Source organism: Gigantopelta aegis, chromosome 4 (genome assembly GCF_016097555.1).
Source record: "Gigantopelta aegis isolate Gae_Host chromosome 4, Gae_host_genome, whole genome shotgun sequence".
NCBI lineage: Eukaryota > Metazoa > Mollusca > Gastropoda > Neomphalida > Peltospiridae > Gigantopelta > Gigantopelta aegis.
The window spans coordinates 55,060,231-55,087,813 of record NC_054702.1 but is presented as its reverse complement, the minus strand read 5'-3'; the positions used below and the strand labels follow the sequence as shown (position 1 = coordinate 55,087,813).

Genomic DNA, 27,583 nt, shown 5'->3' with positions numbered 1-27,583 from the left:
CCCGGTCATGCGTTAATGAACGATTTGGCACCGATTCATAATTACACGTGTTATATTACAATGCGATAATCAGTTGCTATCAGTAAGCGTTCAAGCGCGGGTGATCTAAGTTCTTGTTCCCTGAACAACATCAAACATTTCTACGTGTTGTATTGAATCAGTCTAATGTTATGCTCCGTGGTGTAAAGGCATTCCCGTATTGCTGACATTCCCAAATTACTGATCAAACAATCGCTGGTTAGAATTAATTACAGAATCGATACTAGTATTTCAAAGGACAGACCCCAGTTTTTTAAACACTAAGGTATATTTTTTTCTCTATTAGAGCCGCTTATTATCACTGAAATAAAACATTCCTTATATTTTATTGTTTAGATTATCCATTTTCGTACAATCGAAGTGTTTTTGGTCATCCTGGTGTTTCTAATACTACAAAATGCATTTTTCATATTTTAAAAAAGCACGTGCGTCTGAGAAGTAACGGTTATGTAGTCGCGTTTTAGTCTATTTTTAAGGGTATTTCAACGTCACAGACTCTTGTTTCACTCTGTTGTATCCAAATTTATTACAGGTTTGTAAATTAACCAAATTTAGTGTCCATTTTTACGGGTAGAAAATAAGGTCTAGGTGAAAAATATGCCTTAAAGTAGTGTTTAAAATCTAGGGTATGTCCATTTAATGGCGTTATGAACATAAGTAAACATAAGCATAGCATACTAATCTGTTTGTTATAATAGTTTTAAATTATATGTAGTTATAATTATAACAGACTGATATAGATGGGCATTTTATATTAAACAACAACATTAAACCGCAAACACTGGCATAAAGAATCACTCGCCACCAAAATACGCATGCTACCTATGTATTAGGGATGTACAGTATTATTGATATACCGATATATTATTATTAATACGTATTACGATACACCCCTACCTGTATTGATACACTCGGTAATTTTCTTATTTCAACTTCGTTGTCATCGGAAACTATCTCTCAGATTCGACTGTTTTCTTAACTGATCAAAGGAAGGGCCTGACATTGGTATAATAAATAAAGTTTGTTTTATTTAACGACACCACTAGAGCACATTGATTTATTAATCATCGGATACTGGATGTCAAACATTTGGTAATTCTGACATATAGTCTTAGACAGAAAACCCGCTACATTTTTCCATTAGTAGCAAGGGATCGTTTATATGTATAATCACAAAAACAGGATAGTACATACCACGGCCTTTGACATACCAGTCGTGGTGCATAATAAATAAATAAGCTTCCGTACACCAAAGTGATTTATATACTTCATGCTTTAAATGACGTATTTTCTTTATTTCTTAAAATCGGCCGTTGCTGCTGTAAATAACATATTATGATACGCATGGTGATACAGAAAATCCATACTGCGATATATCGCGATACAAAAGTTATATTATCAATGTTAGCTATACGTACGCACAGAGATTTGAACATCGTATGCTACTTTAAAAATTGTATTGTTTACATGTGTCATTAGTAAACACTGCTGTGCAGTTCATGGGTGACATGGTAGCTCTAACTTTTTTCATCTCTTTTGTTCTCCCATATTTTCAAAGCTGTAGTCTCGAATATGACAAAGCAGGATTTGACTTATTGACATGTCGTGTGTTTTATTTAACTGACATTCAAGAACGCTATCCCTGGCATGCAATTCAGATGATCGAGCTTCCTGTAATGGGTTACAGTGAGAGATACACCTGTATCTATTGTCGTCATATATACATCACTTTTATAGAACTGTCAACCTGTGGCAATTCTTAGGCGTGAGAAAATTAGAAGTCAGGGTCCAGGGACTGCAGGCTCTTGGTCGGGTCCAGGGCGAAGTTTTTTGTTGTTGTTTGTTTTTTAAGTCCAAAATGGAAATCGAGCGAGTGCAAGTTTTACTAATTAATACGGTTAGTGTTAAACCATACAAGTCGGTCATTGGTAGCACCCGCGAGTGATTGTTGTTATTGAACCGAGGGTAGGTTCGATGTGTTGTATTATTATTAATAGGTAACGAATTCAGAGACCCTGCATAATCAGCATATAATTCCATTTAAAATATAAATATAAATAAAATATAAACCACGATTATAAAATATTTGTATTTTTAGAAAAATCGTGAGATTATAGTAACGTTGTGTGAGAGCGTGATGTTTGTTACAAATGCGTGAGACTCACGCCAAATGCGTGAGAATTGACAGGTATGCTTTTAGATTAGCAGCAAGGTATAACACATAACACGGACTTTTAGGCATCAGTTTTGACGTTTTAATGTTAAAAAAAAAAAAAAAAAAAAAAAAAAAGTGGTGAACCCTCCTAGCTTTAAATTCGACGGTTTTGACACTAAGACAAATAAAAATCAAAACAATTTTATCTTGTCCATATCCTTTCAAGGTTCAGGCATATCCATCCTGTGCACAGCTTCAATCTCGCCAGTGACCGAGTCCATACCACGCCATCGATGTCGGACATGTATTGAATATTTCATTTTAGTTGATTTTGTGCTTCAAGTTCAAGACGGATATCTGGGCACACCTCTCAGCTCTGGGCTGCCTGTCCAGGACAGTGGGTTAATATGGTTAGTGAGAGAGAAGTCGCCTAGCTACCCACGGAGTCCTTACACTGGTATAAAATAATTACTCATCACCACAATCTCTCTCTCTCTCTCTCTCTCTCTCTCTCTCTCTCTCTCTCTCTCTCTCTCTCTCTCTCTCTCTCTCTCTCTCTCTCGCGCGCGCGCGCGCGCGCGCGCACACACACTCTTTCTTCTCCCTCCCTTTCTCATTTTTCATGGGAGCCGGTATCGGGATGCGAACCCAGTACATGCTAGCCTTAAGTCCGATAGGTTAACCATTGAGCCCAGTCAGGGCGTTGAGATAAGTCGCTGTACATGTAGTATTATTACAATAGCGGTAATGGGCATGTCAACAACTGCGTCTAGTTCATTAACTTGGCATTATAAAGTGCAAGTCCGTTACTAATGCCACCGGTACAATGCAGATGTCGAGAGCTCCAAACAAGAGTATCAAAGCCATGCAACATAATCCTCTTGGCTGTGGTTGGAACTGATTAACGCATTAACAGTTTCTAGCCTGGTGCACTTCTGAAAGCCCAAACACACGGCCTGAATATCATGTTTGTTTGTGAGAAGCTTCATATTAACACTCACTCAGTCTATAATAATCCACTTACACTATTTAACAGACAAAAACGTACGGAGGCTCATAGCAAACGAATCGAACCAGTAGGAATGCCCTCTTACGATGGCTTACAGCAACAGGCGTGATATCCGTGGCCTTGTGGAAATACAGTTATAGGAGTTGATTGACAAGAAACCCCAAAGTTGGCCTAGCATTAAAACAAAAGGTGTAGAAGAGAACGGTTTTCCTTGTGTTGTTGTAATAATGACTTTCCAGTAACAGTATGCGAGTAGGCATAACATCTACGAAAATATCTGAAAGTGTGAGATCCTGACGGAGGGAATACCCGATACAGTGTTTGTGAAGGTACACTATTCTGCTGAAATACCTAAACTGTCAGTGCTTGTGAGTAGGTGTAATATTCTACGAAATATCTGAAACACTTTTTGTGAGTTGCAGTACTATTGTACGGGAATATCTGAAACGGTATTTGTGAATATTATAGCCAACGTGAATATCAGAAACTGTGTTTGTGAGTATAGGTACAATATCCTACGAAAAAATCAGAAACATTGTTTGTGGGTATTATCCTGTCTAAGGAGATGTCTACAAAAATCGGTGTTTATAAGTAGCCTGTATATTTTTAAAAGGAAAATATATCTGAAACAGCAGAACTTTACCCACAGCGACATTACATAAAAGAAAATCGCGTAACATTTACGACATATTAAGCCTTAATATAAAACGCCTGAGAAGGTAAATGAATTAACTTTGTGTGAACTATTACTGCATGGGTTGTTTTTTTTCCGCTGGAAGTCACTAACTTCAGTGACAAGAACACGTTAAGCCGAAGTCAATAGAGATCGCAGTCTGATAAAGAGTTTCTGCCCGACAAATTCGCAGTGACTGTACACCGGAGCATGGTGCGAGTACACCATTACAAGGTGTGATACACGTCTCCCCTGGCTATCTCGACGACTAGGATTACGAACAATCAGCGATAATTACTTAACTTTTCATAAGCTGTTGTGAAAACAGGTTTAACTTTCGGTAATTTCAGAAAGGCTTTTGCTGGACTTTCATGAGCTGTGGGCTGTTGTTATTCGAACAGCACTCTCAGATTGTTCTGGTAAAAACCAGCAGACAACGTGGGAGTAGTGTTCGTTGCACTTGGCGAACAGAAAACTTTATAGGCGGAGAAGACATTGCAGTTAAAATGTCATGACGTTGGCGTGTTGTTCTATTTTCGTTTCGACCAGCTAATAACCAAGACGTCTAGCTAAGGTAATACTGATGCGGATTCCACGTGAGTTATTGTAAATCACGGACACAACAATTAACTTCAATTTTACTGATTCAGTTTTTTGGAAGGATATTAAAAGTGGATTCTTATATATACAGACAGCTTCAAGACTAGTGAGTATTGTGTGCTAGAAACAAATATGCCAAAGATGAATATAATCAATCAAATCGATAATGGTGAAAGTATGACATAACTCGTTAGTTATAGACAAAATACAGTATAAGGATATTGTTTTGTGTCATATTTCACATAGCTGGTATACTATATGTATAATACTTTGCTTACACGAATAATTTACCAGATGGTGATTGGATACCGAATACAATTCTGAGGAAAGTGATTTTTCTAATATAAATAACTGACAACTGACTTTTCAGTTGTTTAAAGTAATGGGAAGTGAATGTTTGGACATGTTATTCTGAACTGAAACAAATACCCTGAGTTTGATTGGAAGTATTGCTGTATTTGCACCAGAACAAACGGCAAGCACCATGTTTCAGTGTCAGCTACATTTCAACGAAACCTCGCCTCGTTTCCTGCGCGAGAAAAACCTGTCACGAGGGTTGACACTCTTGCAGACGACACAGCAGTACAGAGACCGGAAACAGAGGCTGTCCACCCCGGACAAGATGGCGATCCTGGACATGTCCCTGGGCTTCAACAAAAGACGTCTGGGTAAGCAGCAGCAGCTGCTGGCAGATATCGCCCTGAGGTGCAGAGAACAGGAGGTCTTTGACATGTCCAGCGGGATATCCGCCAAGGTGAACCTGCACAAAAACAGGAATCCCCAGTTGCTAGCAGGCTATAACAGAAATACCAAAGGCAGTCTGAGCCAGCGCGACCCAATATCAGTTATCCGGGAGTATATGACTGTTGGGCAGAACTTTCGAGTGAAGAATCAAAGAGGATACCAGTTTTTTCCTGCTAGAAAAATCATCAAGAAAGCATCGAAGTACGACTTCTCGAAGACCAATCTCCCACACCTTGACAGCCTGTCGATGAGAAACCCGTCGATGTCTGATTTTGTGAACAAACATACGTACACGAACACCCAGACCATCAATGGAATAATTCAGATGGAGCACTGCAGTCGTCCGAAGTGCGATCTGGCGCCATTGTTGTACGACCAGGGCGAACTGGACAGCGAGTACCAGGAAAGGATAAATAACTATTTCTCAGCTGCAAAGCTGAACCTAGGTCCCAGGTCTAGGACAGTGTGGGACAGTGTGTCTGGTACCAGTGGGAGGACGTTCCAGAGTCAAAACAAGAAGCCCAGCAGACTAGAAATGTATGGAGCGGGTCAGCTGGACGAAAGCAGCCTTCAAGACTCCACTATATGGTCTAACAGTCAGATTAGCCGCATCAAATAATAGAAGATAATTAGAAATAGTTTCACCGATGAACTGTGGAGCCGGTGTATTGACCAAGTTCAGAACTTAAAAAAACACAATCCTCGACAACAAACAAGGTCCATAAAGTCGACAATAAACAAGGTCTATAAAGTCGTCGACAACAAACAAAGACCAAATGGCACAAGATACCCAGTGTTTAAAGGTGAACAAGCAGTTTACTATTAGATAGTTGTAGTTTGTTCTGCATGGGATTTTCTTGGTGTGGATAATTCAACCATTCAGGTTTCTGGTAGTTTCATCGTAACCTAACTGCTATAGAAAATCAAACAAAAACTGTGAAAACTACAATGCGGTTAAAAAAAACTAAAAAAACAAACAACCTTTAGTCTAACAGTCAGGTTAGCCGCATCAAATACTAGAAATAGTTACACTGATGTTCTGTGGAACCAGTGTACTGATCAAGGTCAAAACTTAAAAAGAAATCCTCAACAACAAAACGTCTAAAAAGTCAACGACAACCACAAGGTCTGAAAAGCACAGGACAGCCAGTGTTTAAAAGTGGAAATAAGGAGTACAAGGGAGTTTACTATTAGATACATTTAGTTGTAATTTATTCCGCATGGGTTTTTCATCGCGTGTAAAATTCAACCTTTCAGATTTCTGGTCGTTTTGACATAACTAAACTGCACCAGAAAGTCAAACAAAAACTGTGTACACTAATCTATAATGAATAAAATTAATTGTCTCAAACAGACAGTGTCAAAGCCACAAACTATAAAAAGTTGGCTGAAAACCCAGTACGGTTGATGCAATGAATAACATTTGCTCTGTCTTTGGTCAAAATAAAAAAAAGTAATGTTTACAAAAAGAGAAACCTATACGGAATTAATGTTGGAATTAGTGCTCAATTTACTCAGACATAAACGTTTCTGTGTTAGGCTATATATTTATTGTTCGTTTACAATTTTCCGACCAGTACTGGTATTTTCGTTGACAAAATAAGACATGCATATTTGAATATGTATAAAAATGCTCAATTTGTAGCAAACTGAAATGAAAATGTTCCACAAACTGTTAAAGGGACATACTCTAGTTTCAGTCTGTAACACATTTGGATAACGTTACAAATGAGTGAAACATGAGTCTGTGACTCTGAAATGGTGAAATAACCTCTAAAAATAGACTAAAACTTCTCAGACGCACGTGCGTTTTTAAAAAAATAAGAGAAATGCATTTTGTGATATTAAAACCTCCAGGATGACCAAAAACACTCCGAATGTACGGAAATTGATAATCCAAACCATAAAATCTAAATAAAGTATGATTTCAGTTATCAAAGACGGCTATAATAGTCAAAAATATGTCTCAGTGTTTAAAACCTAGGGTATGTCCCTTTAAGTAACATCACGAGGAGCACGTGCATAATGTTCATAACATTTTCCAAGTCGTCTGGTAGCCAACGACAACAAGGAATAAAACGAAATGAATTGTTTGATGAACAAGAAAAGAACACCATGAACAAGTTTGGATTCCTATAGACCGTTTTCTGTTATGATCCTTCTCGTGACAAACTGTACACCTATGTTCTTCTCAACCACATTCCTGTTACAAACCAATTACAGTAGACTGAATACAAAACCAATTTGCTGTATAATATATGTATATTTATGTCATATGTAAATATATAACTGTTATATGCTGAACATTAATGTCGTACATAAATATATTACTGTAATATTCTGTATATTTATTTCATATGTAAATATATAACTGCAATTTTTATAGACCACAATGTCATGGTGTTCGTTATTTGTGCTATATAATATTAGTCCTGGCTTCTCCAAAGAGCTTCAAAAGAGTCCATTTCAACTAATGAAGTTTGTTTTGTTTAACGACACCAGTAGAACACATTGATTAATTAATCATCGGCTACTGGATGTCAAACATTGGTAATTCGGACTCCTAGTCATCAGAGGAAACCCACTACATTTTTTTCTTCTAATGCAGCAAGGGATCTTTTATATGCACCATCCCAGACAGGATAGTACATACCACAGCCTTTGATATACCAGTTGTGGAGCACTGGCTGAAAAGTGAAAGAACTCAATGGGCCACTGACGGAGATCGATCCTAGACCAATGGCGCATAAAGCGTTCCCTTTACCACCGAGCTATGTCTCACCTCCAATTTCAACTAACAGCTTTCATTCAATCAGACGTAACACGTGCCGCTACAGAGTAACTACTAACAGGTAGTTTTATATTTTAAAGCAGTGGCGGATCCAGAAAATGGGATTTTTAATCCAGATACCGACTCCAAACCCTGAGTGAGTGCTCCGCAAGGCTCAATGGGTAGGTGTAAACCACTTGCACTGACCAGTGATCCATACCTGGTTCAACAAAGGCCATGGTTTGTGCTATCCTGCCTGTGGAAAGCGCAAATAAAAGATCCCTTGCTGCTAATCGGAAAGAGTAGCCCATGTAGTGGTGACAGCGGGTTTCCTCTACTGGTACATTTTCACAAAAACATTCGAAAACTATCAACAGTAAAAATGTAGGTCTCGGTGAACTTTCAAAGTGTTTTTTTTAAAAATAATTTATTGATGTGTTAGCTGAAGATCTAATGGTGCAAAAGGTGCACCCTTTTAAAATATTTTTTGCAGTTCTTTGAAAAACTTAAATGTTAGCTATAACATTTGCTAGTTCATTATCGAAAAAAAGAACTGTTTAAGAAATTCAAGGTGATGCTTGTGATTCATACTGGACTGGAGACTATTAAGAATGTTCAACCTAAAGCCTGTCTTAAGGCATCAACATAACTCAGCTTTATTGACACATCACTGTAAGTGGGTCTGTCGTTCCACTTCTTCGACTTCATAAACAATGTCAACAACTAGCTAGGGGCTGATACATGATTTTGTGAGGGGACATGTACAGTCAAACCTGTCAAAACCGGACCCTCTGTAAACCAGAATTCCCCCAAAACTGGATGTTTTTCACGGTCCTGTTTTATATCTGTACAGAAGAGAACCTCTCTAAACTGGATACCTCTTAAAACCGAACTTTTTACTTGGTCCGGAGGGTGTCCAGTTTAGAGGAGTTTCACTGTATATGAAAATGGGGCAGTACATGATCTGACTGGAATCTATGTATTACAAATAACCTAGGAACAATGTTGGTAGAATGCAGTCAGCCATCAAAAGTGGCTATAGTACTTCTTCAACAGTACTAGCTAGAGCCAAACAAAAGAATTTTGTGAGGGAGGGGTTTGAAGGCAAGTATGCGGAATGTAGGCAGTACATGTTACTTACTGGAATATTGGTACTAAATATGACCAAAGGACTACACTGGTACAGTTCAGTTAAGTCATCAACAAGGGGAGGATATGTTAGCCCCCCCCCCCCCCCCCCCCTAAATATGACCTGCCAGCATAAAAAAACAAAATCTCCACAAGTTATATAATTAAGTTCATTGCATTTTATTACATCTGCTGAACAGAATCAACACACACTCTCTCATCTGAGACGCACACACTCACTCCTCTGAGACCCACACAGTCATGCAATAAAGATGTCTTTAAGTTGGTAGGTCTACGACGTCCATGTCTTCTTTCAATGGCTGTGTCTCAACCTTGACGACTTTTGGCTTTTTATACGACCCCATCCCAGCTGCCCTGTCAGCTTCTTCCTGGGTGTATGGCTCAATCTGAAGAGATTTTATTCTGAAATGGAAATAGATTAGTTAATGTTTATATCACATATGAAAAAAATAAAGAACTCCACTTGTCTTCAATTAAATATAAATATGTATTCCCATATACTTAAATGGGCAAAAATAAACAAACAACTCCACTTGTCTTAAATTAAATATAAATATGTATTCCCGTATACTTAAATGGGCAAAAATAAACAAACAACTCCACTTGTCTTAAATATAAATACGTATTCCCTTATACTTAAATGGGCCTTTCACCTATTTTTATGGGCTCGTCAGTTCAATAAAGATATATATGTATAGAATTGAACAGTTTCCTTCCTACACCGACTGAAGGGAAAAGTGTGTTTGTGTGACTGCATGCTAAGAGAGTTATCTATCATTAACAGAAATTAATTAGTTGTCTTGTGTGTAAAATTATTGCTAAAGTTAACTGGTCTGTAGTCTGAGTAAATGCATTTTCTACTTCAATCACCTGGCAGAAAGGTGTTTGAAAATTACGGTAATCTAGCACATGTACCTAGGCAGTAAATTAATGCTTCTTTGTCACCACTTCTTTGGTTAATTAGTTTCATCGTTCGGGAGGTAGACAGCTATTACTATCTGTTCATTATGTCATATAATACTAGTATGTACCACTGTAAGCATTCCTTCTCATGTGACCGGCCTCGGTGGCATCGTGGCAGGCCATCGGTCTACAGGCTGGTAGGTACTGGGTTCGGATCCCAGTCGAGGCATGGGATTTTTAATCCAGATATTGACTCCAAACCCTGAGTGAGTGCTCCGCAAGGCTCAATGGGTAGGTGTAAACCACTTGCACCGACCAGTGATCCATAACTGGTTCAACAAAGGCCATGGTTTGTGCTATGCTGCCTGTGGGAAGCGCAAATAAAAGATCCCTTGCTGCCTGTCGTAAAAAGTAGCCTATGTGGCGACAGCGGGTTTCCTCTAAAAAAATCTGTGTGGTCCTTAACCATATGTCTGACGCCATATAACCGTAAATAAAATGTGTTGAGTGCGTCGTTAAATAAAACACTTCTTTCTTTCTTTTCCTTCTCATGTGAGAAAAGGAGTGATGTCACAGTACAAAAATACACCCAGGGCTAGCTCTGGCACTCGCAAAATTCGCCAATTGCGAATTTTAAAAGCAACTGGCGAATTTTATTTTAATTTAGTAAAATAATTTTGTGTAATAACTGACATTTTTTTAGAAAATAACTGTTGATTTCTGCAATTTTTGAAGTTAATAAACAATTTGTCGAATTTGTTTGCTCACCCAGAGGTAGCCCTAAAAATGCAGGCAGTGAATTTCACAATACTAAAATTAAAAGACTGATTGAACAAGAAAATATATCTGGCATTCGTCCTTTCATAGCTGGATTTTCTGACACTCCTTTCAAGAAAAACAATCTTTGGAGTTCGCTAAAACTCTCTCCAATGAATGATTTTCTTGAGACTCATGTGAGAAAAACCATCTAGAAAAGGACTTGTGCCAGAAACTACTAATCTGCCATCACAATGGCCTCTTGTTAGACTGCCAACAAGGAGTGCTGTAACTTATAAGTTTATTAATCACATAATGATAGTTCAAAATATCTTGGCACCTAAACATGTAGTTTGTTTGCAACAAAATGGAACGAATCATTTGTAATGAAAACTGCAAAAACCTGCATAAAAACATATTACATGTATTAACTTTTAAACTCATTTTAACTGTCATAATATTTTTTTTCCTAATAATCTCAAAGACCAACTTTTTGCAAAGCTGTAAGTATTATAAAATATCATAGAGAAATTTTAAAATATTTCTGTTTGGAGAATGCCAAACAGTTTACTGAAAAATGGAATATTCTCCAACTGTATTTGAAATACATAAATTTTGAAAAATTCCTTTCCATATTTTCCCACTTATTCACCCTCTATTTTGAAAATAAAAACCATTTCTTTCTTTTCTCTCTCTCTTTTTTAACATTCCATTAGTATGGACATATGTTTAAGTGATAGTGATATCGTATTTTGATGCATACATGTACTTGTGTAAAATGACTGACAAGAGATTCCAATTATGATCCTACATGTATCTCTTTTTTCTTTTCCTTCTATTTTCTCTCAGACACACATATACATCATCATATTACCATATTAATGTCACGAAATACAAATGACACAACCATCTCCACCTTCCATGGATGTTGTAATACAAATGGAACACACTAAACATATTCCAGTAGTTGTAGAAAGCAGAAATGTCAGTGTGTTGCATACAGACAAAAACAAATCAACAGATACTGAACACAACATTAACAATGATTTGGACACAAAGTCTACAACTTCTGACAAGGATTATAAAAGGAAAGGCAAAAACACTTTCATAATAGGATCCTCCATTTTAAAAGGAATAAAACCTAGAGGCCTGAGTGATACCGATGTGTTAACCATCAGGGGTGCAACAACTGACAGAATAGCTGGTGAGTTAATGAAGGGGACCTGTCAAGCTACAAGAACATCCTCCTCCAGGTAGGAGGGAATGATATTGCAAGATACAGAAGTCTACAGAAGTTTGAAGAAGACTACAAGAGTTTATTGTATGCAGCTAGGGCATTTGCAAACAAGGATGCCAATATCATTGTATCAGGACTCTTACCAAGGTCAGACATTTGTGTGCATGATGCAAATATTGTACTAGAAAATCGGTGCAACTTTTTGTGTATAATGTTCATTCCCCAGTTTGTAACTATTGCAGAGAGTGAGTACAGCATGTACTTTGTAAGAGATGGAATACATCTGAATAGAACGGGCACATCGAGGTATCTGAAGAACATCAATAACATTATTGGAATTATGAAAACTGCTACTGCAACAAAGACCTGCATGAACAGTGGGGAACATAATCATGACACTGGATCATGTAGGTTTGGGTGAATATTAAAATGTTATCATTGTAGTTTGTTTGGACATAAAGGAAAATTTTGTCGACACTTCTGAAGATTTGGCAAGGAAGAGCAAGCCAAAAACAAAACCTTCACAAACAGATGTAATACCACAGTGAACTGTTCTGACTTTAATCTGTTTAGATGTGCATGTATTGCTAATGCAAACCATGTTTGGGGGCCTGTTTCAGGTCAGAGGGATAAAATATCATCGGACTCAACAAGTGACTTTAATTTGATTAGTGCGAAGTGTGTGGTGGGCAGATTAGTTAGTGCATCCAGTGTGGTTAATGAAGACAGTGCTCTTCATTTATCATTAAAAAACAGATTGACACACTGAGTTCTCTGTGTCAAGAATGTGATAATTGTACCTGTATTTGTAATTCCCCTGATTTGCCAGTAACACTGGAAGAAAACATCTGTTGTTCTTTAACTCCAATTAATGCCAGTTGTGTAATTAAGGGATTAGTAGAGGTGACTACCAGATTACATACGTTTATACTATTAGTGATCCTGCTGATACAAACTGTGACACTTCACACCCTGGGTGTTTAGTAACTTCCTCTGTGGACTGTGTAAATAACACTTTCTCTGAAAGGGATCAAACCCTTCCTCAGTCTTACCATGACTTTAGTGTCAGTCACAGATTAGCATGTGTGTGTATATACTTATTGTTACTTATCTCTTGTACATATGTTCTTTGTAATGAAACTCCCAATGTTCTATCCAATGATCCTATCAATGTATTCAATTTTACCTCCAGAGGTCTAAAAATATGCTCTCATAATGTAAATAGATTACAACACAAGTTACATGAAGTAAGGTTTAACCTTCTTCATACTACAAATCCCCCAGATATTCTTGGATGTTTTGAAACATTTTTCACAAGTGACATTTTAAATGACCACATTTCAATACCTGGGTATACATTGATAAGAAAAGATAGGACCAGTGACTTAGGTGGGGGCTGGGCAATATATTTAAATGATCTTTTAACTTTTGAAAGAAAAACTGAATTTGAAGCAAGTAATATTGAAACATTATGGCTTGAGATCAAACCTACTTATAAAAAATCTTTTTTACTCTGTTTTAGCTACAGACCTCCAATATCTCCCATTGCCTGGATTGATAAGCTTGAAGAGGAAATTAAGTTAGCAATGCATTATAATTCTGATATAATCCTCACTGGTGATTTTAACATTGATCTCCTGTTAGCAAATAACACACCTCAAAAATGGCTAAACATGTTAGAAATATACAATTTACAACAGATAATTACTGACCCAACACGGATAACACAAAATTCTAAAACTCTGATTGATCACATATATGTAACCAATCGTAGCAAAGTACAGGAATCTCATGTTGTTCAATACTCAATTAGCGACCATTATCCTGTTTGCCTTACAAGAAATGGCAATTTTCATACAAAACAAAATGCACACAATACTATTACCTACAGAAATTGTAAACATTTAAATGAGGAGGAGTTTGTTAATGATTTACTAGATGCCCCATTTTATTCTGTGAAATTTGAGGATGATCTAGATACTTGCTTAAAATTATGGTACAAAATTTTCAACAATGTATTAGACAAGCATGCCCCTTTAGTTACAAAAAGAGTTACGAGGAAAGAGCAGCCAGGTTGGTATATTCCTGTGAAATAACAGAAGCCAGACAGTTACGAGACAAATATCACAAGCTAGGTATGTGGGATGAATATATGGTGTGGAGGAACAAAACTAAACAAATTACAGACAAAGCCAAACAAAACTACTATTCTGCTGTGGTGAATGACTCTAGGGATCCAAAATCATTATGGAAATGTATCCATGAGCTAAATCCTTCACATGTATCAAGTCCAGCAGAGCTGAAATCTGACAATGGAACAACACTTAAGGATAAGACTGACATAGCAAACAAATTTAATGACTTCTTTTCTTCTTGTATTGAAAATTTGAGAACTAATTCTAGATATGATATGCCAAATCTCGAGAAAGTGGAACGTTTTGTAAAGGAGAGACTCCCTAATGAGGAAAAGTTTAAGATAGCTCCTGTACAAATAAATTATCTTTATAATGAGCTTAAGAACTTAAATGTCAATAAATCATCCGGAGATAACTTAGGTCCACGAATACTTAAGTTAGGTGCCTTGGCCATTGCTTCTTCGTTAACATTTATTTTTAACAAAATAATAGACAGTGGTATTTATCCACAATGTTTTAAAAATGCTAAAGTTACTCCAATTTTCAAGTCTGGTAACAAAACTGAAGCTAAAAATTATAGGCCAATATCTGCATTGCCAACGCTGTCCAAATTAATACAAAAACATATCTCCAAGCAATTTTATGATTACTTAACAAAATTTAACCTTTTACACTCATCTCAATCAGGTGATTCATTCAAGATAAACTACAGCAAGATCTGAATAGTGTAGAAAAATGGTGTTCCTATAATAAAATGTTCATAAATACAAAAAAGACCAAATATATGACTACAGGAACAAGACAAAAAGTTAAAATCCAAAATGATATTTCTTTTATAATAAATTCAGAACGTCTGCAACACACTGATTGTGAAAAACTTTTAGGAATTAAAGGGACACACCCTAGTTACGGCTAGTTGTTAACCATTACGGCGTTGTTTTTCGCTATTAACCCCATTTTTTCACAAATAAAATTGCACTTTACTTACCGTTCATTATTTAGAATATACATTTCCATTCACCTGAAGTGTTTTTTGGTAATCCTGGTTTTTGTAATACCACAAAATGCATTTTTCATATTTCATAAAATCGCACGCACGTCTGAGAAAAAAATGTTGAGCAGACAAGGTCTAATCTATTTTTAGAGGGGATATTTCCATTTCAATGTCACAGACGTTGGTATATCACGCGACCGTTATCATTTTGGTTCGGTTTGTTTTCTCGTGCACGGTTCGCGCAATCAACATCCGATTTGTTGTTGTTCATTTGTGAGATTTTTCTTCACAGTTCGTGAACATTTTCAGTAACAATAAAGTTCAGACAAGTAAGTGTCTCAATACAAAATGTTACAAATTTTGCTAAGTCTTACGATATCTGGAGAGGGGATACAACCAGGACAGAACAGTTGGAACATGTCCAGGAGAGGTGAAAGAAATGCACCCCAAGTCTGTGAAATTTGTCGTGACGTAGGCATTGTTGTGCTTCGAGCGACACCTACCGTTGACATCAAAATACTAACTTTCAAAATTACTTCAAGCAATTGGGACATGGGGATTCCCATGGTATTTATCGATATAAAACCTGCTTTTTCACTCCATTTGATAAAAAAGTGATCTAAGTGTGTTACAGGTTTGTAGATTAACCAAATTATAATTTATTTTCGTTGGATGGAACTAGAGTGTGCGGCTTTAAAGTTGATAATAATTTAAAATGGACAAATCAGGTTAAACATGTGTGTTCCTTGATCTCTAAATATCTGTATCTGTTATCGAAAATCATTAGGTATTTAAATTTAGATGCAAGAAAACTTTTCTACAATGGGTATATTTTACCACTCATCGATTACTGCTGTGTAATTTGGGGAAAATGTAATCAGGATGGATTAGAACGTTTACTAAAACTGCAAAAGAGAGCTGCAAGGATGATATTAGATGTAGATCTTATTACTCCATCTGCCCCACTATTTAAGCAGTTAAAATGGATGACAATGGAAACACGAATCCACTATCACAAATGTTTACAAATTTTTAAATGTCTATACAATGAAGCCCCAAACTATCTTTCAAATTTATTAATATATGTTGGGAGAAAACAATCCCTACAACCTTCGAAATGTAGAGGATAGAAATCTATTAATTCCAAAACCTAAAATGTCTTTATTTAAACATGCTTTCAGTTACTCTGAACCAGTACTTTGGAATCAATTACCTAAAGCTATCCGATCATCACCAAATACTGCTGTTTTTAAATATAGACTCAAGAAATATTTTCTAAAATAATATCATTTGTACATATGTTTATTGCCATATATGTATTTTCTATTTGTTCATAAATGTATGTATTGTAGTTCTGTATTGTTTGTACCTGAGGGCCTCAGGGAAGATTAGCTTTTGCTAACTGTGTAACCCTCACTAAATAAAGAATTTATTATTATTATTATTATTATTAATTAATTAATTATATACGTTATAGGTCTCATTGCTGTGAGGTGTATATGTTGTAAGGCAGTGAATATGGCTCCCCAACCTATTCACTGCCTATAGTCTTTGAACAATAAATCTTTAATTTAAGTTTTAAAAAAATAAGATACCACATGTACACTCACTATCATTTTGTATTAAGTGTATGTCCATAGAATTATTTTTATTTGTCACTTGCTAACACTCATTAATGTAAAGAGAAATCATTTCACTCTAAAATAATAAACTTGATACAAAATGAATGCTTATTATCCAATAATCTAAATGCACTTGACCACTACACATACCTTCTTTTATGCGGTTTCGTCTTAAAATGATCTGTCAAAGCAGTATTGTTAATAAAATACCTTCTGAAAAAAAGAGAAAAAAAAGTAGAAAATTAATTATGAATTAAATCTAAATCTTGTACCATATTAATTGTACAAATGCATGTAGAGTTTCTGATTAAAGTAGCATTTAATCACAATTGAGACCATATGGCACTATATGTGAACATTAGAATAACCAATTCTAAATAACTTCAGGAGTGACTCATTGTCTTTATTTACAATACTATTTCTCGTTCCAGTCAGTACACCACGACTGATATATCAAAGGCTGTGGTATGTACTACCCTTTCTGTGGGATGGTGCATATAAAAGATCCCTTGCTGCTAATCGAAAAGAGTAGCCCATGAAGTGGTGACAGCAGGTTTCCTCTCTCACAATATCTGTGTGGTCCATAACCATATGTCTGATGCCATATAACCGTACATACAATGTGTTGAGTGCATCGTTAAATAAAACATTTCTTTCTTTCTTTTTTTACAATACCACAAGATTCAATATATGTACTGGTTGTGTAGTACTGGCTGGGAAAGAGAAAAACCTGGAGACTATTTCACAAAGTATCGTAAACTTAAGTAAAACTTACACAGTGACCTGTCTTATGTCTATGTTTACTCCATTTCACAAACACACTACGAAAACAAAAAGTGCTATTATTTTATGAATTATCGAAGTGGACATTGCGATTTACGTTTGTTAATAGTTGTGGCTAAAGGCACTCGTATACTTACCCGTAATTTTACATGAAACTTACATTTATACTTTAGAAAATGCTTTCAAATTGTAGATTTATATTTACATGTAAAACTATGTTTATGATGTTTTGTGAAACAGGGCCCTGTCTGTTGAGGATCGCATTCAGTGTGAGATTCACGCATTTGAATGTCGTGTCATGCTCTTACACCGGTACATGATTTTCTCACACATTTTAAACATTATAGCCAGTGTTTCCTCCAGGAGTTTTGTTGGCAAAATAGTTTGACGTTAACTGAGCCCCCAAAGGATGCGAAAATGCTAGGGGAGTTCGGGGGCATGCTCCCCAGTAATGTTTATTTAAATTTCCAGTTGTTTTTAGATGCATTATGGAATACATGAGGGTGTCATGTACACTTATAGAAGGAGATATTTTAAGATAGATTTTAATAATAATGTTTATTATTATTAAATATTTGCATAATGTCAAAACAATAATTTGAAAATGAAGTATAAAAGTATTAGACTAAGCACAAAAAGATAATACATATTACTGAATTACTGATTGTAATATGTATTATTGGTTATCTATCTATTTATCTAAAAGTAAAACCCAGGTCTTCTAGAATTTTAAAAAAAATCCACTAACCATGGGATTGGTAATTTAAAAAAATAATTATCCATGATTGAATATTCATTAGCCCTACTTTTGAATGTATATCAGGGGTTCTAGAATTTAAACAAAAAAGAAGACTTCCCATACTGATCAGTGGATATTTTTTTTTTACTGGTCATGATAAAAAATTCACCTGCTAAATTGTAATCACTCAGTGACTGATAAAACAAATAAAAGAAAGTAAATATTTTTTTATATATGTAAGTACATTTTTAAATTTGTGTTAATTCATCATATAATGCACTTAAAAATAATTTCTTTCAAGTCTTGCAAATATAATTATGTAATGTTTAAATATAATTTAAAAAAACAACAACACAAAAACAGACCAAACAAAAAACACATTTGGAAGTGCGTAAAACAATATGGTTATGTGCAACCTTTAAAAAAATACCCTGATCTGACGAGACTGGTCACCGTTTATTTTGTTACGCCTGCACTGTGTTAGAGTAACAACTGTTTGGATACCAGTCACTTAGGGATGGGACATAGATTACTGGTGACCATATATTCATTAGTGAACTGTTGCATGTGAAAGGAAATTGAAAGTATTGACTTGTAGATCCATTTTCCTTTTTACATATGATCGATGTTGGTTGATTATTTTTTGTTAAATTTCATTCGAACATCATCATGATGGTTTATTTGTTTTCCCCTAACAATGTACATATTTGTGGAATACTAGTATATTTATGACTACTAGCATTTTTTTTATATATATATATAATATCAGCGAATTAATTACAGAAGTGAACTCGTCCCTTTTTTTAATGGTTACAATTTTTACGGTCCCAGCAATGAAATTCACAGGATCAGTGCAGGGTCCTTCTGGTCCCTAGGGGAAACACTGATTATAGCTACAACAAAAAATTATACATAAATATATTTTTTGTTGTTCATTCGATCTTGACAACCGACAAACAAGCATGCGACTGCCGGCCGGCCCGGTTAAGCATCGTAAAGCATTAAAATCATATAATAGGTGTCCACCTTGTTTATTAGTCAGAATATCAAACCTTGACCAATTGTCAACGCGCTTATTTCCCGCAATGGTTTATTCGGATTCACGACAGGGCTTCTAGATTATGGTAGCCCCACTCCTATGGCTAGTGGTATTCAATGTTGGGCTAGTAAATAACTACTATTGCCATGTCAGACTCCGACCACACAAATCTCACTCATTGCGAAAGTTTAAACTTGAGAGCTCTGCATTATGTGACCCCTTGCACCTCATATGCAGGTTCTCTACCACGAAGCTACATCGAAGTAGGGCAATCTTGCCATGGGTGAGATCACCCAAAATCCCATTTAGTGTTGGGTGAAGTCGCTGTACTTTATACATGTAACTAGATGGGATTGTGTATACGTGTTTAAAATGTTATTCCTACTGACATATATTAGTTTATAAACTTATTAACATTATGTGCATGTTTTTGTTGTTGTTGCTTTTTATTTCTGTTTAAATCATCCATGATCCAGGCGAGATCGCCGAGCTCCGCTACATCCGTCCCCTGCACCACCCATAAAACAAAAATGAAAGAATGGCTAGCTATTTGGTTTATACTCTCTCTCTCTCTCTGTGTCAGCACAAAATAAGATTATACGCACGCGCAATGTATACAATAATACTGAGCAGCTCCAGGTTTGTCATAATCCACGTCCTGATTTAAGATACCGGGAGCATTTCGTGGTAGCAGATCTTCGTGGATTTGATCCAGATCTTTTGTTTTTCGTTTTGTTCTGTATTTCTCCTTCAAGGGTTTGTCCCCTTTGTGCTGTTTCTTTCGAGCTAATCTTCCCATTATTAATAAGCGTGTGAATTAACAGCACACACACGTGTTCAACAGTTGTTTCGCAATGTTTTTACGTAGATCTTCCGTGATTTCTTAATCCGAAGAGCAGACAAGGGAAGTTACTCTAATAAGTAATATAAAGTTGGCAATGTTTTGTGGTTCCACTCTACTATAAAATTTGCATGTTCTCTTTTTATTTTATATTATCACAGAGAAACAAAAATATATTTATGGGATATTTCATTTACGTGGATGGTGCAGAGGTTACTAACGGGAAACTATTCTGCAAATCGAATAATTTATATGGGGTTTTTTCATGATAAAATTAAAATACCGCTAGACAGTCAAACGGTGCCTGAAATGTTCACAAGTCACTAATAATTTTAAAGGGACAGACCCTAGTTTTTAAACACCAAGGCATATTTTTTTAACCTAGACTAGTTTCAACCCGTCAAAATGGTTTGGTTAATTTACAAACCTGTAACAAATTTGGATACAACAGAGTGAAACAAGAGTCTGTGATGTTGACATGCCCTTAAAAATAACCAAATACGCGACTCCATAACCGTTACTTCTCAGACGCACGTGCGTTTTTAAAAATACGAAAAAATGCATTTTGTGGTACAATGTATTAGAAACACAAGGATGACCAGAAACACTTCGGTTGTACGGAAATGGATAATCTAAACAATAAAATATAAGTAATGTTTGATTTCAGTGGTCATAAACGTCTCTAATAGTGGAAAATATGTCTTAGTGTTTAAAAACTAGGGTCTGGTCCTTTAATAGACACAAAAAGTCAAAAACTAATGCAATTCAAAATGAGGAATTTAAAATAAATTAAAGAAAACTCAATGACTTTTATTGCTCAGTATATACCTGATGGGAGTTCATGAGTTTCTGTTCGTAAAACCTATATCTAACACAAAATGAGTGTCATATTTTATTTATCATCCGCTTTCAATCAATGTAAAAGTTGTTTCCCCGAAAAACATATAAACAGAGCATTTGGAATATGTAATTTGGTTACCAATACTTAGTGTTGTGGTCTGATATTAGAAGCCTATCATGCTCTAAATATGTGATTATATACATATGTCCTTTATTCATTCTCAAATATCCATATCCATGGTCAGTGAGGTAAAATAAACATAACATATGCTATACAGTGTGAACAGGTTTAAATATTTACTATTCCCATTGGAAAAATAGATCTTAACACCTTGTTTTATATACTGACAATTAAAGATTTATTAATATTGTTTACGTGTCTATTAAACAATACTTTCATTTTAGTAACAGTGGGATTGTTTTTAGTAGTAGCTAAATAAATAAGGTTTAATAAGATCATTTAATGTACTGCCTTCATACAACAAATGGACCCCTTTGAGAATGGCCAATACAGCACAAATTGAAATTTTGAGTAAAAGTCAGTATCTATCTGTGATATTTGTATTTTTGCACAGTTCTTTACACTGTTTTTATTTAAATTTTGAATGTTTATATTGATGTTGATCATCACCTTATTAGTTTGCATTACCATAGTTTGACACCCAATAGCCGATGTATTTTTCGTGCTGGGGTGTTGTTAAACATTCATTCATTCATTCATTCATTCATTCATTCATTCATTCATTCATTCATTACAACAAATGGAATTTGTCGCTGATACAACTGATGTGGTTATGTAACAGCATTAGGTTTGTTCCAAAATAGACGACAAACAGCTGCATGGTTCAGGATAATGGCATTTTATTCAACATCACACACAATGTATTTTTAAAACACTTAGAAATCCTCTAAGAATACAACATCACAGCAATAGTGACAATATCATTTCCACACTGAGAATAAGAGCTCTCAGTATTCATGCTGAATATTATATAATTAGAAGCTGGACAGAAACACCAAGACAGAATACCAGCTTACAGCAGACCCAAGCTTGAAAGTCAGAACAAATGACAGACGCAGCGCAAGAATGCGAGTGCTATTGTTAGGTGCTTGTGCAAGATTCATGCTTGTGTTTTTAATCGTATATTTCCTTTTAAATATTTTATTACATGCATTTTTTTTCTTATACGATATTCATTATTATTTTAAAAAACATATAGAGCTCGTCGTAAAGTAAATGGTTATTAACGGTCATTACATTTTACCGGATGACTATAGATGTTCATAAAAACATTTCTGGGGCGACTATGTATCAATGAAAAGTTAAAGTTTGTTTTGTTTAACGACACCACTGGAGCACATTGATTGTTTATTAATCATCAGATATTGGATGTCAAACATATGGTCATTTTGACACAGCCATAGAGAGGAAACTCGCTACAGTTTTCAAATAGTAGCAAGGGATCTTTTATATGCACCATCCCACAAACCAGGATAGCCTTTGATATATCAGTCGTGGTGCACTGGCTGGAACGATCGATAGCCCAATGGGCCCACCGACTGAGATCGATCCTAAACCGACCTCACTGGGCTTCGTCCCGCCCCATGTATCAATGTGAGATAAATGTTTATAATCAGATAACTCGATTTACAGTTATATAACGGTTATATTCTCTACAAATATGAAACTGTCTAAAAGACTTTTAATTTTAAGTTTGGTAACCTGACTGGCTAGTTTATGTTTTTCTCTTAAAAATATTTGAAAACAAAAGTCGGAATATTTGAAAATAATTCCGGATATTGGACGTTGAATCCGGATTTCTTGGAAAATTCCGAATAGCTGGTCACTCATCATATATATGCACCCATGTCAGTATAATATATACTATATATTATATTAATATGAGTGTATTAATCATAGGTTCGATGTAACACACCGATGCGTTGAAGAAAATTCCATTAAATATAGTTTTCGTTCAGTTATAAAGGGACATAATCGCGGTAGTCTCAACTCTTAGAATAGTCTAGAGTACATTGACATCTGATGTTCTGAACTCTATATCAGGTCAAGAACACGACGGACTAGTAGTATAGCTATAAACTACTTTATAACAGTCTTAGTGAAACTAACGGTTTTATTTTGTATTATTTTAGTAATAAATACATTTACTTGTGTATGTGTGTGTGTGTGTGTGTGTGTGTGTGTGTGTGTGTGTGCGCACGCGCGCGCGCGCGTGCGTGTGTATGTCTTTATATGTATGTATTGATGTATGAATATCTATATATTGTATGTTTGTCGAGGTTGACTATTACATACATAAATATTAACGCACTGGCGTAGGGGATAATGACATCCTTTTCTGGCCTCACAAATTGTTCCATGTCGTTGCTGGGACTCGAACCTGTGGCACCAAATCACCCGCGAATTGCAAGACTAACCACGATGCGCCCTGAGCTATTGAGGCACCAATAAATCCTTTCTGGCCTCACAAATTGTCCCATGCTGTTCCTGGGACTCGAACCTGTGGCACCGAATCGCCCGCATGTATGTATGTATTGATGTATGAATATCTATATATTGTATGTATGTCGAGGTTGACTATTACATACATAGATATTAACGCACTGGCGCAGGGGATAATTAAATCCTTTCTGGCCTCAAAAATGGTCCCATGCCGTTGCTGGGACTCGAACCTGTGGCACCGATTCGCCCGCAAATTGCAAGACTAACCACGATACGCTCTGAGCTATCGAAGCTTCCATAAAAGGAAGTTTCTTTAACTCAACCATATGCATGGGGCCTTCAATCTACGCGGTCGATCCCGCTTACGTGCATGAAACAGTGGGCAGACCTGGCACTGGCTAGTATGTATTGATGTATGAATATCTATATATTGTATGTATGTCGAGGTTGACTATTACATACATAGATATTAACGCACTGGCGCAGGGGATAATTAAATCCTTTCTGGCCTCAAAAATGGTCCCATGCCGTTGCTGGGACTCGAACCTGTGGCACCGATTCGTCCGCAAATTGCAAGACTAACCACGATACGCTCTGAGCTATCGAAGCTTCCATAAAAGGAAGTTTCTTTAACTCAACCATATGCATGGGGCCTTCAATCAACGCGGTCGATCCCGCTTACGTGCATGAAACAGTGGGCAGACCTGGCACTGGCTAGTATGTATTGATGTATGAATATCTATATATTGTATGTATGTCGAGGTTGACTATTACATACATAGATATTAACGCACTGGCGCAGGGGATAATTAAATCCTTTCTGGCCTCAAAAATTGTCCCATGCCGTTGCTGGGACTCGAACCTGTGGCACCGATTCGCCCGCAAATTGCAAGACTAACCACGATACGCTCTGAGCTATCGAAGCTTCCATAAAAGGAAGTTTCTTTAACTCAACCATATGCATGGGGCCTTCAATCTACGCGGTCGATCCCGCTTACGTGCATGAAACAGTGGGCAGACCTGGCACTGGCTAGTATGTATTGATGTATGAATATCTATATATTGTATGTATGTCGAGGTTGACTATTACATACATAGATATTAACGCACTGGCGCAGGGGATAATTAAATCCTTTCTGGCCTCAAAAATTGTCCCATGCCGTTGCTGGGACTCGAACCTGTGGCACCGATTCGCCCGCAAATTGCAAGACTAACCACGATACGCTCTGAGCTATCGAAGCTTCCATAAAAGGAAGTTTCTTTAACTCAACCATATACATGGGGCCTTCAGTCTACGCGGTCGATCCCGCTTACGTGCATGAAACAGTGGGCAGACCTGGCACTGGCTAGTATGTATTGATGTATGAATATCTATATATTGTATGTTTGTCGAGGTTGACTATTACATACATAAATATTAACGCACTGGCGTAGGGGATAATGACATCCTTTTCTGGCCTCACAAATTGTTCCATGTCGTTGCTGGGACTCGAACCTGTGGCACCAAATCACCCGCGAATTGCAAGACTAACCACGATGCGCCCTGAGCTATTGAGGCACCAATAAATCCTTTCTGGCCTCACAAATTGTCCCATGCTGTTCCTGGGACTCGAACCTGTGGCACCGAATCGCCCGCATGTATGTATGTATTGATGTATGAATATCTATATATTGTATGTATGTCGAGGTTGACTATTACATACATAGATATTAACGCACTGGCGCAGGGGATAATTAAATCCTTTCTGGCCTCAAAAATTGTCCCATGCCGTTGCTGGGACTCGAACCTGTGGCACCGATTCGTCCGCAAATTGCAAGACTAACCACGATACGCTCTGAGCTATCGAAGCTTCCATAAAAGGAAGTTTCTTTAACTCAACCATATGCATGGGGCCTTCAATCAACGCGGTCGATCCCGCTTACGTGCATGAAACAGTGGGCAGACCTGGCACTGGCTAGTATGTATTGATGTATGAATATCTATATATTGTATGTATGTCGAGGTTGACTATTACATACATAGATATTAACGCACTGGCGCAGGGGATAATTAAATCCTTTCTGGCCTCAAAAATGGTCCCATGCCGTTGCTGGGACTCGAACCTGTGGCACCGATTCGCCCGCAAATTGCAAGACTAACCACGATACGCTCTGAGCTATCGAAGCTTCCATAAAAGGAAGTTTCTTTAACTCAACCATATGCATGGGGCCTTCAATCTACGCGGTCGATCCCGCTTACGTGCATGAAACAGTGGGCAGACCTGGCACTGGCTAGTATGTATTGATGTATGAATATCTATATATTGTATGTATGTCGAGGTTGACTATTACATACATAGATATTAACGCACTGGCGCAGGGGATAATTAAATCCTTTCTGGCCTCAAAAATTGTCCCATGCCGTTGCTGGGACTCGAACCTGTGGCACCGATTCGTCCGCAAATTGCAAGACTAACCACGATACGCTCTGAGCTATCGAAGCTTCCATAAAAGGAAGTTTCTTTAACTCAACCATATGCATGGGGCCTTCAATCAACGCGGTCGATCCCGCTTACGTGCATGAAACAGTGGGCAGACCTGGCACTGGCTAGTATGTATTGATGTATGAATATCTATATATTGTATGTATGTCGAGGTTGACTATTACATACATAGATATTAACGCACTGGCGCAGGGGATAATTAAATCCTTTCTGGCCTCAAAAATGGTCCCATGCCGTTGCTGGGACTCGAACCTGTGGCACCGATTCGCCCGCAAATTGCAAGACTAACCACGATACGCTCTGAGCTATCGAAGCTTCCATAAAAGGAAGTTTCTTTAACTCAACCATATGCATGGGGCCTTCAATCTACGCGGTCGATCCCGCTTACGTGCATGAAACAGTGGGCAGACCTGGCACTGGCTAGTATGTATTGATGTATGAATATCTATATATTGTATGTATGTCGAGGTTGACTATTACATACATAGATATTAACGGACTGGCGCAGGGGATAATTAAATCCTTTCTGGCCTCAAAAATTGTCCCATGCCGTTGCTGGGACTCGAACCTGTGGCACCGATTCGCCCGCAAATTGCAAGACTAACCACGATACGCTCTGAGCTATCGAAGCTTCCATAAAAGGAAGTTTCTTTAACTCAACCATATACATGGGGCCTTCAGTCTACGCGGTCGATCCCGCTTACGTGCATGAAACAGTGGGCAGACCTGGCACTGGCTAGTATGTATTGATGTATGAATATCTATATATTGTATGTATGTCGAGGTTGACTATTACATACATAGATATTAACGCACTGGCGCAGGGGATAATTAAATCCTTTCTGGCCTCAAAAATGGTCCCATGCCGTTGCTGGGACTCGAACCTGTGGCACCGATTCGCCCGCAAATTGCAAGACTAACCACGATACGCTCTGAGCTATCGAAGCTTCCATAAAAGGAAGTTTCTTTAACTCAACCATATGCATGGGGCCTTCAATCTACGCGGTCGATCCCGCTTACGTGCATGAAACAGTGGGCAGACCTGGCACTGGCTAGTATGTATTGATGTATGAATATCTATATATTGTATGTATGTCGAGGTTGACTATTACATACATAGATATTAACGCACTGGCGCAGGGGATAATTAAATCCTTTCTGGCCTCAAAAATTGTCCCATGCCGTTGCTGGGACTCGAACCTGTGGCACCGATTCGTCCGCAAATTGCAAGACTAACCACGATACGCTCTGAGCTATCGAAGCTTCCATAAAAGGAAGTTTCTTTAACTCAACCATATGCATGGGGCCTTCAATCAACGCGGTCGATCCCGCTTACGTGCATGAAACAGTGGGCAGACCTGGCACTGGCTAGTATGTATTGATGTATGAATATCTATATATTGTATGTATGTCGAGGTTGACTATTACATACATAGATATTAACGCACTGGCGCAGGGGATAATTAAATCCTTTCTGGCCTCAAAAATGGTCCCATGCCGTTGCTGGGACTCGAACCTGTGGCACCGATTCGCCCGCAAATTGCAAGACTAACCACGATACGCTCTGAGCTATCGAAGCTTCCATAAAAGGAAGTTTCTTTAACTCAA

At 37.2% G+C, this 27,583-nt stretch overlaps 2 protein-coding genes across 2 annotated transcripts; one reads left to right on the top strand and one right to left on the bottom strand.

Annotated features, from left to right (window-relative positions):
* Positions 1–3,338: 3,338 nt before the first annotated feature.
* LOC121372122 lies at positions 3,339–6,884 on the top strand. The gene has a single exon (XM_041498385.1). It carries the CDS (start codon positions 4,961–4,963, stop codon positions 5,837–5,839), a length of 879 nt encoding a protein of 292 aa, XP_041354319.1. The 5' UTR covers positions 3,339–4,960; the 3' UTR covers positions 5,840–6,884.
* Positions 6,885–9,279: 2,395 nt separating this feature from the next.
* On the bottom strand, positions 9,280–20,228 carry LOC121370772 (zinc finger protein 593-like). The gene is made up of 3 exons (XM_041496225.1): positions 19,953–20,228; positions 16,937–16,999; positions 9,280–9,541 (listed from the first exon to the last, which is right to left on the bottom strand). The coding sequence occupies exons 1-3, from the start codon at positions 20,144–20,146 to the stop codon at positions 9,397–9,399; spliced, it is 402 nt and encodes a 133-aa protein (XP_041352159.1). The 5' UTR covers positions 20,147–20,228; the 3' UTR covers positions 9,280–9,396.
* Between the last annotated feature and the right edge of the window lie 7,355 nt (positions 20,229–27,583).